The sequence below is a fragment of the Pristis pectinata genome, chromosome 9, assembly GCF_009764475.1.
Source record: "Pristis pectinata isolate sPriPec2 chromosome 9, sPriPec2.1.pri, whole genome shotgun sequence".
Lineage (NCBI taxonomy): Eukaryota > Metazoa > Chordata > Chondrichthyes > Rhinopristiformes > Pristidae > Pristis > Pristis pectinata.
This window is the reverse complement of record NC_067413.1, coordinates 42943719-42956996: the sequence shown is the minus strand read 5'-3', so window position 1 is coordinate 42956996 and position 13278 is coordinate 42943719. Positions and strand designations below refer to the sequence as shown.

Genomic DNA, 13278 nt, shown 5'->3' with positions numbered 1-13278 from the left:
GACCCACATGGGGACAACAGCCAACAAAGCACAATCACCCTAAAGTAGGTGAGGCTCCCATATTGGTCCAGTAGGATGTCCTTTCAAGACCAATATTGGCTGACAAATTCCAATACACTCTTCCCTCGCCTACCATTTTCCAACTGTTTATTCTTCTGCGTGAAAAATTCTGAGCTTGATGATTAAGGGAAGGGGAGGGATGGTGATAGGAGAGCAGCAGATGTTTGTGGGAATAAAATTTACAACTGAACATGAATCAATGGAAGAAAACCCTTCTGAGTCTAGTGGAATCTCATCTTTCCTCATCACTCCTGCAATAGGTTTCTTGGTTATAAATATCAAAGCTAAAGTAACACAATAGTGACTTCTGGGGATTGAAGTTGCCCTGCTCTGCTACAAGTCTTGCTAAGTTATGGCATAGTATCTCACCAAGAAGGCTCTGCTTTGAAAGACATATATTACGCATAGGTCCCAGTGTGGGCCTGCTTTGGATTTCAAGTAACTTCAGCGCAAAACCTTGCAGGAAGACTGTGTTAATCCAGTAGTAAGTGGTTTATTTGCTGCTGATTGTGAACTCGGAGGCAAAAGGTTTACAAACTTGATGTGTAAAGGTGCTTTTAATTTTAAAAACAGAATGGGGCCCTGATGGGAAGTGGCTGTAGGTCCCAAGAGCAAGTCATAAGAAAGGTCTTGGGAGAAACAAACTCAGGGAACAAATGGAGACAGACTTAGGTCACATAAACATGAGCAACTAGTTGATCAGTTAGTCAGAAGGAGAACAGGAAGTTATCTGTCGCTTCTGTTCTTACAGGGAATTACGGAAATGTTATGGATAAAGCTACTCCGTCTCCTTCAAGCAAAAAGCGACCACTGGTTGCAAGTGAGGAAGAATCAGCATCTCTACTGCATGCCATTGGATCAGATCAAACCCTTGAGTCTGACAGTCCAGCTACCAAACCTGTGAAGCCTCTGCTAACAGAGGGCAATAGGTAGCTCATAAAATTCTACTGTAGCAACATGAAGAGAAACATAGATTGGGAGGTCCTTGATTCTAATTCAAATGTTGCAGTAGCTGACTTTGGTGGTGAAAGTCTGATTGATGAAACATTTAACTGTGCCACTATATAAGCTGTACGCTGAAGCTTGCCAATGCCTTATAACGGACATTTGGCAGTACCAACTAAATAGATCACTGTGGTAGAAAACAACATAAATACTGTGTGAAAATGATTCCACCGACCTGGAGTGACAAACCAATTAAATCAAAACATTGGTCCCTCAGTTTCAAAATTGAAACCAGCAAAATTGAAACCTGACCAGCAGAGACCTATTTTGCTGGCATTCTACTCAATTTTCTTTTGCTGACACTAGATGGAGCCAGATGGACAAGGGAGGTAATTCCATCCTGAGTTCTCCTTCCCAGTATAATGCTGTATTAGTTACAACACTGACACCCCGAAGGCATCAGAGGTGCTGACCAGTGAGCTGTGACATGTGTGGCCACTCTGCTAATGGCTGCCGAGGGGGCCTTCCAACATAGAACCCCTACAGCTTTGTATGAATCTATGAAAATGATGGACAGGGAAAAACATGGAACCATGTTGTAATCTATCAGAAACCTTGCAAATTCCTGGGATCTGGTAAACAGCCAGAGAGGTGAACCCTAGGATGATTCAGGAGAAAGAATTTGGGAGGTTCTTCTCCAAACCCCAAACAATTCAACATGATGTCAGGAAACACAGTGACTGAAAAACAGGCCATCCAAGTTCCACCACTGATGTTGTCCATACTTTAACATCATGCTTTTGCACAATGGATTTGGAGATACAAATTCAAATATTTTGAAAACATCCTCCACTCTCCATGAAGTTCAGTTCATGCACAATTCTGCTTTTTGTATCCAATGCTACCCAATCCAATTCACCCATCACCCTTTCCTGATGTGTATTGGCTACTGGCTTTCTTTCCAGTGCTCAAATTAAAATACTCATCCCTGGGTCGAACTCTCTTAGTTCCTCCCCTGCCCCACACCTCACTTTCTCTGTAAGTGACTCCATCCCAAAAGTTTGAGAACAAGCACCAGCAGGCTCAAGGACAGCATCTATCCCACTGTTATAAGACTCTTGACTGGACCTCTTATATGCTACAGATACAGATCGTGATCTTTCAATCTACCTCATTGTGGCCATCACACCTTATTTGTCTAGCTGCACTGCACTTTCTCTGTAACTGTAGCACTATATACTCATTCCATTTTTTTTCCCTTTTTGCACTTTGATGTACTTATAGACAATAGGAGCAGAAGTAGACCATTCGGCCCTTCGAGTCTGCACTGCCATTTTGAGATCATGGCTGATCCTCAACAATCAATATCCTGTTCCTGCCTTGTCCCCATATCCCTTGATTCCCCTATCTATAAGAAACCTATCTAGCTCCTTCTTGAAAGTGGCCAGAGAATTGGCCTCCACTGCCCTCTGAGGCAGTGCATTCCACAAATTCACAACCCTCTGGGAGAAGAAGTTTTTCCTCACCTCTGTCCTAAATGGCCTAGCCCTTATTCTTAAATCATGCCCCCTGGTCCTGGACTTCCTCAACATCTGGAACATATTTCCTGTCTCTATCTTGTCCAATCCCTTAATAATCCTTTATGTTTCAATTAGATCCCCTCTCAATCTTCTCAATTCCAATGTGTACAATCCCAGTCTCTCCAACCTCTCAGCATAAGACAGTCTGGACATCCCCGGAATTAACCTCATAAACCTACGCTGCACGCCCTCTATAGCCAGGATATCCTTCCTTAACCCTGGAGACCAAAACTGTACACAATACTCCAGGAGTGGTCTCACCAGGGCCCTGTACAAATGCAAAAGAATCTCTTTGCTTTTGTACTCAATTCCCCTTGTAATACAGGCCATCATTCCATTAGCCTTCATCACTGCCTGCTGCACTTGCTCATTCACTTTCAGTGACTGATGAACAAGGACTCCTAGATCCCTTTGTATTTCCCCCTTACCTAACTCCACACCATTCAGATAATAATCCGCCTTCCTGTTCCTGCTCCCAAAGTGGATAACCTCACACTTATCCACATTAAACTTCATCTGCCAAGTATCTGCCCACTTACCCAACCTATCCAAATCACCTTGAATTCTCCTAACTTCCTCTACACATGTCGCACTGCCACCCAACTTTGTATCATCAGAAAACTTGCTAATGTTATTCACAATGCCTTCATCTGATCATGTATGGAATGATCAGTCTGCATAGCATGCAAACAAAAGATTTTTATTATACTCGGTACATGTGATAATAATAAACCAATTACCAAACTTTACCCCTTCCTCCCCTTGCCTCACCCTTCATGGCTGAGCTTTCACACAATTAATCAAGTTCTGATGTTCTCTTCTAACACACTCTATCCTTTCTTAACACCCATCCCTTTAACCACATCTTAGTTGCTCCTCTTCATATCTCCCTCCTTGACTTGGCACCCATCTACTTGACAATAATGCTGCATTTAGACATCTTTTCACATTAACAAAGGCCACTTGCACTGACAGAATGTCTTTAAAACAGTAAAAAAAATCTTAATATGCTTCATATGAGTGTTATCGTGTAGTGCTTGACAGTGAGCTACACAGGAAATACTAGGACCAAACGTTTGGTCAGAGAGAGTGGTTTTGAGGAGGAGAGAGAGGTAGTGAGGTTTAAGGAGGAGATTAGGATGTGCAGGAAGCTGAGGATATAGCTGCCAAAGGTGGAGTAATGCTAGACTGGAATCGTGATGCAGGGTCTTGACCTGAAACGTTGACTCTCCCTTCGCCTCCACAGATGCTGCCTGACCTGCTGAATTCCTCCAGAAGCTTGTTTCTTGCTTTCGGACTGGAGGTCTGCAGAGATCTCCAATTAGAGGCATGAGTGAAGTACACAAGAAAAAGAAAAACTGCAAATACTAGAAATTTGAAATAAAAACTAGAGAATGCTGAAAAACTAAGCAAGTCAGGCAACAAGTGTAGAAAGAGAAAAATCTCTCCACCTCACCTTTTCTTCCTGCACAGAGGCTGCCTGACCTGTTGGCTATTGAAATGCAAGTTGATTTAGCTGTGAAGATTTAAAAATAGACATTATCTAGAATTTAAAGCTATTCTATACCTCATCTTAGGCCCTCCAGGCCTTTCCCCTCCCTGAAACCTTTGGCTGAGATATCATCATTACATTAGTAACAAAACAGTTTCTGCATTCTGATTGAGCCCTTTCCTCTGTTTGCAGGAATTACTACTACTTGCCATTCAACAACAGGAAACTGTGCGTCTTTGTCAAGAGTTACTGGGAGGACCAAATTTTTCGGTTGCATATTTCCAACTTCCTGGACAAAATCGCTGACAGGCTTGTTCGTATTTGGTTACATAATCAAATTATTTGTCTGGAGCTGCCAGCTCATTCTTTCTCTTTCATAGATTCAAGGGCCCTGGGGGACTGTTGTAGAACAGAGAGACCTAGGGGTGCAGGTACATAGTTCCTTGAAAGTGGCGACACAGGTAGGCAGGGTGGTGAAGAATACATTTGAAGTGCTTGCCTTCATCACTTAGAACATTGAGTACAGGAGTTGGGACTCTTATTACAGCTGTACAAGACATTGGTAAGGCCACATTTGGAGTACTGTGAACAGTTCTGGTCGCCCTGCTATAGACAAGATGTCATTAAACTGGATAGGGTTCAGAAAAGATTTATGAAGATGTTACCAGGACTGGAGGGCTTGGGTAATAAGGAGAGGCTGGATAGGCTAGGACTATTTTCTTTGGTATGTAGGAGGCTGAGGGGTGACCTTATAGAGGTTTATAAAATCAGGAGGAGCATAGATAAGGTGAATTGCCAAAGTCTTTCCCCAGGCTAGGGGAATCCAAAACTAGAGGGCATAGGTTTAAAGTGAGAGGGGAAAGGTTTAAAAGGGACCTGAGGGGCAACCTTTTCACACGGAGGGTATGAAAATATGGAAAGAACTGCCAGAGGTAGTGGTGGAGGCAGGTACAATTATAGCATTTAAAAGGCATTTGACAGTTACATGGAGAGGAAAAGCTTAGAGGGATGTGGGCTAAACATAGGCAAATGGGATGAGCTCAGTTAGGCAACTTGGTTGGCACAGACGAATTGGGCTGAAGGGCCTGTTCCTGTGCTGTATAACTCAATGTCTCTAAGGGCCCCATAAAATTAGTCCACTCTCCCTTTCATGTATCAGTTACCTCTTCCACTCATGAATAATTTTCATTCCCAGTGGGTTTAGCCACCTCAACCACTCGCTTTTAGGTTAAATGGAGGTGGGAGGGGGTGTGCAGGAGTTGGCCAATCCACTTTGAGGAGTGGCAAAAAGAAATGGTTCCATCAATGATACGTTTTAAACTCCATCAGTATTCTTGAGAGGAATTTTAGCACCACTCAGTGGGTGGATGAGGAGTATGGAAGGTACATTGAACAAGTCCATGTGTTTGAGATGACTGGTGACATATTTGTTTTAGAAGATGTTATTTAAATATGCTAATATGACTGCTCATCTGAAACTGTAGCAATGTTTTATATTCTCAGTCTGTGGCCTAGGTTTTCCAGGGAATGGGAAATCCAATAGCTAAGGGAGGGAAGGTGGACTGGATCTTGGAAGCAAGTTCTTTTGAAGAATGTTGTTTGTGGGTCAGGTACAAGAACAGCTATTTCCCTTCAACCATTTGGTTCTTGAACCAACCTGTACAACTCTTATCACTTCCCCAGTATAGCTATACTGTGACCACTTTGTATTACAGTGGACTTTGTTTTCTTTTTTTTGTTCCATTTGTGTTCTTTCTTGCATAATTTTGTATAACTTATGTTGTTAATTTATGTTTTACTTATGAATGTTGTGTCTCTGATGCTATGTGCCTGTGATGCTGCTGCAAGTAAGTTTTTCATTGCACCTGTGTATACATGTATTTGTGCATATGACAATATACTCAACTTTGACCTTGAGGAGGACTGGAGGGCTTTATTCCCATCCAGGTTATTCCTCCTTCCCAGTGACTTGTATCTATCCCACTCTAGCTCCTAATACCCCTGCAATATCTCTTCTACTCCAAGATCTCTCTCTGATTTCTCTCCTCAACAGCAGCCCTCTCCCTCAAATCCTTCCCTCCTTCCTCTCCCCAGTCTCACCTCAGGACTCCAGTCAGGTTTCCTCATTGGATGGTTGAGCAAACCAGCCATGTGCCTGTAAGGAAGAGAATTCATAAGAAGCTGTGATATTAAGTTTAGAGGACTCTTCATTCTACACACTTGCAGATATTTCAGCTGTTTCCCCTCTTGTATAATTACCAGGTTTTGGTCTGCTACCAAGCTTTCTGTTTTTAACATGTAGACTGAAATCTGATTCTGAGATTAGAAAAAAGTTAGGTTGGCATTGTTGCTGGATTGAATTTGTCTTCCTGTTCAGTTGATCAGACAGCCTTACTAAATGATGCATCCTAGGTTTCAGTACCCCAGTATGGACTTTGGCCAACTGTGGAAAAAGGCACTAGAAGATTAAGACCTTAAAGCTGACGTGGATCTCAAAGTCTACCCAGCAGCAGTGATCCCTGCCATCTGAGGCCTGGACTATCTACAGCATGCACATCAAGGCATCAATGCCATCTCCACAGAATCCTCCAAACCCACTGGAAGGATGAGCAAGCCAATGTCAGCATCCTCTCCCAGGCCAATTTATCCAGTATTGGGCACTTAATTACACATGTCTGCTCCATTGGACAGATAGCAGAATCCCAAAACAGACATGGTATTCCAGGGTCTGTCATGGGATCAGACTACCAGACAGAGAGTAAAAGATTCAAGGATGTTTTCAAAGCCTCCTTGAAGAAATGCAGCATCTCTGCTGACTCCTGTTAATCCATGACCCATGCCCATCAAAGTGCAGAAGGACATTGAGTCCATGCATTGGGAACACACAAAAGCCCAGCAAAAGCAGCAGAAGAAGTGCACTACCTCACAAGTTACTCATCTGCCTGTCCTGTTAGGTACCTCCCTCTCTCTCTGGTGGTGTCTGCGGGACCCATGTTGGGCTCATCAGTCATGTACCATGTCAATACATGTACTATTTACTGAAATCCTCATGTGAGTTGCACACTTGGTTCTGCAAGGTCGAGTGCTGGGAGCCCAAATTGACTTTGTATAATGGACCTAACATTGCAGAAATGTTGGAGTAGCTTTGGCAACTTTACTCATTGCCTCAACTTTATACTTAGGAAGAAGGGTTGGACGAAATCAAAGAATGCATGAAGGCTTCTGATTCTAGAATGGAGAAGAAGGCAAAAGATGTCCTGAGTGAATTTATAGCCAGATGCAGGTAAAGTACTCATGATATGTTAAGCATTCCAAAGTATTATTATTTATGAATGCAGGTAGAATGTTTCTCTATCCTAGCCTCTCTATTCTGTACTTCTTTAATTCCCCCTTATGTTTCCCTTGTTCATCTGAGCATTTTTGTATCATGTTCAAATATAGTCCTCAAATAGTGAATACAGATGGGCTGAAAGTGCACAATACAGCCTGACCTGTTATTTATATTGAAATCACTGTGGCAAATAGAACTTAAATCAACAGTATAATGGATTCTGAAAGCTCATAAAGTACCCTGAATTCATTTGATTTCCAGATTTTGCATGCAAAGTTTGGCACATTTAGATCATTTTATAAATCATATTTTTTTATTGCTTTATTTCAAATTCACAATTTTATACCATGATCTCTCTACTATATGTTGCACTGCAATGCTGCATGTCTTCACTTACATATAAATTCTTGACCCACAAAGTCAAGTGAAGCAAGTGATTGATGCTCTGGAGAAGGCAAATGGTTTGCCAAGTTCTCTGTCGGTGCCACCTGTCAACATGAGCCAGCAGAGTGATTTGCCACAGTTCATATGCCCAGCTACTTTTGCCAGTACTTTCTTTACCCATTAAAGCATTGCCCTATAAACAGGTACAAAAACATAGAACAAGTGGTTAACTTTGAGGAGGACTGTAAATAAATTCAGGAGGACAAATATTGTTGATAGAATTGTCGGATTGATCCCCTGGCATTGATGAATATTTAAAAAGAAAAGAAACGAGTGTATTGGTAAAGGTTAGAGTAACGGAATTTAAGTGGATAGAGCTTTCAGTACCCGTGTAATGAAATGAATGGACTCTTCCTGAGGTATAAGGTGTGGTTTTAGGTACAATCCAAACACAAAATACTGCAGATGCTGGAAATATTCAACAGAGCAGACAACACCTGCACAGAGAGAAACTGACTTCTGGTGATGAAAGGGTATTGGTCTGAAACATTAACTCTTTCTCTCTCCATAGATGTTGCTTAACCTGCTAAATATTTCCAGAGTTTCTGTTGTACCAGGATTAACTACAAAAAATTGCAATTTGTGAAGGTTAGAATTGAGATTATGTCCGTAAGTATAGTCTTGTCCACTACTATAATAATTTAGCTTCCCTGTAATAAAACCACATGAAAATACTTTTAAAGTCTTATAAATATTAAAACTGAAGTAGAACAAATAGAGGACAAATGAATTTCGCATGAACAATATCAGTTCAATCAGCAATAACTATGTCAGCTTTTCTGAGAAACAAATTGGAGTCGGTAATCTGTCTTTATATGGAATTTTATTGCACTGGATTTGTATGCAGACTGCTATTTTAAACTATACAAAAGTATTAATTGAATCAAGAAATGCAAATCAAGAAAAGATTGTGTAATGAAAGGACTGTATTGTGAAACTCTGCTGAATGTCACATCACCTAATGGAGGACATGGGCAAATGCAAAATTATTCCAACTAAAGAATGATTAGTGTCAATGCAATGCTTCAATTAGTGTATGTGGGGAACTTCTGCTGGTAAAGTATCATTGTGGAAAACTGCTCCATTGTGGCACTGGGGCATTGGATGTCATTTTTCTTGGAATCAAAATAACAATGAAAATGCCCACAGACTGGGATCTGCCATATTGACAATTAGGGATCCTGGTAGATTTCTTGTAGATACAATGTAATGGCGCAAATATTTCTGAATGGAGTTGGCTGGTGTTCTTCCATTGAAAGTTCAGTAGACCTTGGACGTCACATGCATTCTAGAACACAGAATTCTCAGACTTACTGAGTGATGGACAGAGTGAAGTCTGTCACTGCCCTCCACTGCTGGTGGGGTCTAGTTCTGACTTGGCATAGGACTAGAGACACCCTTGATTTCAATGGGGATTCCAGGCCAATGGCTTAGTAGGTGAACTGTAAGTAAATTCTATTATTATTTTACTTTAGTTCAATATTTATAAAACTTTCTAAATGTTTTCATATGGTTTCATTAATTTTATTTCATTATATTTAATTATTTAAAAACCTTTTATAATAGATTTTGAATGTTTCTGAATGTCTGCTGCCAAAGCTTGTCGGGGTATTCTGGGACAGTTTGCGGTTGCCACTGAGACCTTGCAACCTAATCGGAAGTGCAGAGGTTCATTGAGATTAATCTTCTACATTTGTTTCAGAGTGGGGCCTCTGGGCAGTGATCTGACACGTTTGAATAAACTGGTGTGTTTCATATGTCAGTGCAGGGTTGGGGGTGACGGAATTATCAGATGACATAATAAAGCAGTCGCATTGCTTGTTTTTATATCCTGGGTCAAACCCTGTGTGATGCATAGCTTGCTTGAAAGGTGGTCAGTATTCTTTTGCAGGGAGATGTGTTTACTGCAGAGTTCAGGATCTAATGTTCCATGGATAGAGCAGAGGTTCATAGGAACTTATTCTGCTTTCAGCAATGCTTGTTAAATAAACAGTAATGTATATTGCATGACATGCATTGAAATGATGATCAGCCTTGGTGTTACTGAATGGCAGACCAGACTCAAGAGCCCAAGTTTCTACATTTGTTGCTTCACTAATATTTGAGTGATATTGTCACATGACTGGTAGTTGAGTGATATTTAACCATTACCCAGCATCTTAAACAAATGTAAAATCCAGCGATTGATGGAAATCAAGTTAACACAGAAAATGCTGGAGAAACTCAAAGTCAGGCAGCAACTGTGGAGAGAGGAACAGTTATGTTTTCTCTTTGATGAGCTTTCATCAGATGAAAAGTCATCAACTTTTCATAGGTACTGCCCAACTTGAATATTTCCAGCATTTTCTGCTTCTATTTAAGTTATCAGACATTATTTCACTGCACTTCACAGGAAAAAAAAGCAGCAACTTTAATTATTTTAACATATTAAAAAAAAGTTAGGATTCCCACTACTATTCCCTGTTGAATGTCCCGATCCAATGACTCAGTTTTTCATGTTCTTTAGTACAGCTTCAGCTCCATCGTCTCATCTGCATCTTGCCTCTTTCAGGTGATTATAGGAAACAAGGGAAAACATTAGGAGTTATTTTTGAATCCTGGGTGGTATGATACCTTGGGGTAAAGGCTGCTCTCCTGAAAATTGTACTAAGAGGACTGGTACACTAACAGCCAAGCTCCAAACATCCTGCCAGCGAACTACCTACTGAAGAAAGGAGTCATAGGAGTGAATTCACTGCAGGGCAGGATTGGGTCTACAGTTTGTGGATGGGGGCGCCACGGAAAATTAGGCTATACGCTTATCTGACTGTCAGACTTAACTGAGTAGAATATATCAGAATCAGGTTTATTATCACTGACGTATGTCATGAAATTTGTTGTTTTGCAGCAGCAGTATAGTGCAAGACATAAAAATTACAATAAGTTATCAATAAATAAATAAACAAAATAGTGCAAAAGAGGAATAATGAGGTAGTGCTCATGTGTTCATGGACTGTTCAGAAATCTGATAGCAGAGGGGAAGAAGCTGTTCCTATAATGTCAAGTGTGCGTCTTCAGGCTCCTGTACCTCCACCCCGATGGTAGTAATGAGGAGAGGGCACGTCCCGGATGGTGAGGATCCTTAATGATGGATGCCACCTTCTTCAGGCACTGCTTCTTGGAGATGTCCTGGATGGTGGGGAGGGTTGTGCCCGTGATGGAGCTGGCTGAGTTTACAACCCTCTGCAGCTTCTTTCGATCCTCCACATTGGAGCCTCCATACCAGTTGGCGATGCAACCAGTCAGAATGCTCTCCACCGTACATCTGTAGAAATTTGCAAGAGTCTTTGGTGACACACTAAATCTCCTCAAACTCCTAATGAAGTTGAGCCGCTGGCATGGCTTCTTCGTGATTGCATCAATGTGTCGGGCCCAGGATTGTGTTGGATCAGGTAGCTGTCCCACACACTCCAGAAACCAGAGGCATTGATATATCCTGGAGTTGTAAAATGGATATTAATTGAATTTCAACTAAGATTTAACTCCTCTGTTCATCATCTTTCGGTGGAAACCGAGAGCATGTATGATGATCACTCTACAAGATATTGGAAAACAGCTGGTAAGTTAAGCAAAGTGCTTCCTAAGACCTGAGATATTAGAGAGGGAGTGCGTTTCTGTTCTATGTGTTTTCTACTGGACACGTCACTGATTACAGCCAGTTCAATACTCACAATGTAATATTATAGACATTGAGAGCACTTAGGGTACACATCCAATATGACATAAACCCACACATATTACAGTGACTACCTTCAAAGATGTAAACAATCTCAAATCAGTACTTTGAAGAAGAGCAGGGCAGTTATCTCTGACATCCTGGCCAAGATTATCTCTCACTCAGTTTAAATGAAGAACAAATGATTTGTTTGTTATGATATTGTTTGTGGGAATTTCCTGTGCACATATTGGTTGCCATGTTTCCTAGACTATGCTGTGACTAATCCTGAAAAAGTACTTCATTAACAGTAAAATACATTGGGATGATCTGAAACAGGCATGGAAACTACTGTGTAAATCAAATCTTTCGTCTTCTCTCGCCTGAAACTGCATGCCTTTCCTTTCATTCTTCTTGTAAATGCTGACTCTTCCAGGACAATTATTCTGAAAGTTGTTGGACAATTTTTCCACAGGCTGTAATAACACTGATCCCTCTTCCTAGTGCCCATTCTTTCTCAGTAAGCAGACACTGTGTTCTTTGATTGTTCACACACAGGCAGTAACCTGATCATGTTTTCTCACAAGCTGACTGCTGAGAGACCTTCTGTTAGGAATGATGATCAGCAGAGAGAAGTTCCCTAATTTTTGATTTCCATGGGAGTGCTAAGGCAACTTACTGTGATCTCACAGCTGAACATGTATGCACATGATGGAAAATAGATAAAGACTAATATTTAAACAATTAATTTCTTGTTAGTTATTTAGCTATAGGTTTATCTGAATGGAAATGATGACTCGTAATGCAAAGCCAGGTATAAACTTACATTTGTGATGGTAAAATGTTCACCTATTTTTCTTCCTAACTGCTAAAATGTTTATTTGTGCCTTAGACATTTTGCCACCTTTGGACAGATGGATGGAATTCATCAGACACTGCTTGATAAGAAACGACTTACCATGTGCAGTCTGGAACTGGTAGGATATTGGTAGAATGGAATTGGTATAAAAGCTGGGAATTTCCTCAAGGCTGTTCCTGTTTAGCCACAGGAAGTCTAGAGAAATGCATTTAGATGTCTTAATGGAGTTTCCATTGCATCTTCCCTGAGGATATGGTGGGAGGAGCTCTGAGGAGAACCTCTGCCAATGTTTCAAGGCACTTGGACTTCATGACATGATGTCATTTTAACTATTATCCAGAGACAACTGCACAGTTATGTACATGGATTTCCTTTCTCTTTGATTTTGGTTCTGTACCTCATTATCACTAAACTTAACAGTGAAGTTCCATACTTGACACAAGAGCCTGCAACCAACCCTGGTCAGTTAATGTACTTAAGTTAAAGTGTTTAATGATGGAGGGAGGAATTTCATACAAGCACACTAATTGTTCAAATGATAGGGTGCATACAGCAATTTCCTGGTGGCCATAAATTCTTCAAGAAACTAAAGTAGGCCTAAAGGTACCCACCCATCAAACCATTTTAAAATTTTAAGTCTAATTGAGAGATGCAAATACTTCTCACAAGTAGGACACCAGAATAAATCTGAAGGCTTGTCAACTGTTTTCTGGATGAATATATATCGTCGTTCACTCATTGCACAAGTTTTTAAATAACAACAGCTCCAGATAACCTAGAACATAATGCTAAAGTTCAGTGTAAATTGTGACATTCTCCAAATGTTTATTTCTGTATCGATCTACATCCCTTGGCACTTAACAATTAAAACTA

At 40.8% G+C, this 13278-nt stretch overlaps 1 protein-coding gene across 1 annotated transcript in view; it reads left to right on the top strand.

Annotated features, from left to right (window-relative positions):
- fer1l6 (fer-1 like family member 6) overlaps positions 1-13278 on the top strand; it is a 107101-nt gene that overhangs the window by 22994 nt on the left and 70829 nt on the right. The window contains exons 13-16 of the mRNA XM_052023537.1: positions 812-989; positions 4270-4390; positions 7260-7360; positions 12439-12523. Of these exons, the coding sequence (XP_051879497.1) occupies positions 812-989; positions 4270-4390; positions 7260-7360; positions 12439-12523 (485 nt within the window). The remainder of the gene's footprint in view (positions 1-811; positions 990-4269; positions 4391-7259; positions 7361-12438; positions 12524-13278) is intronic.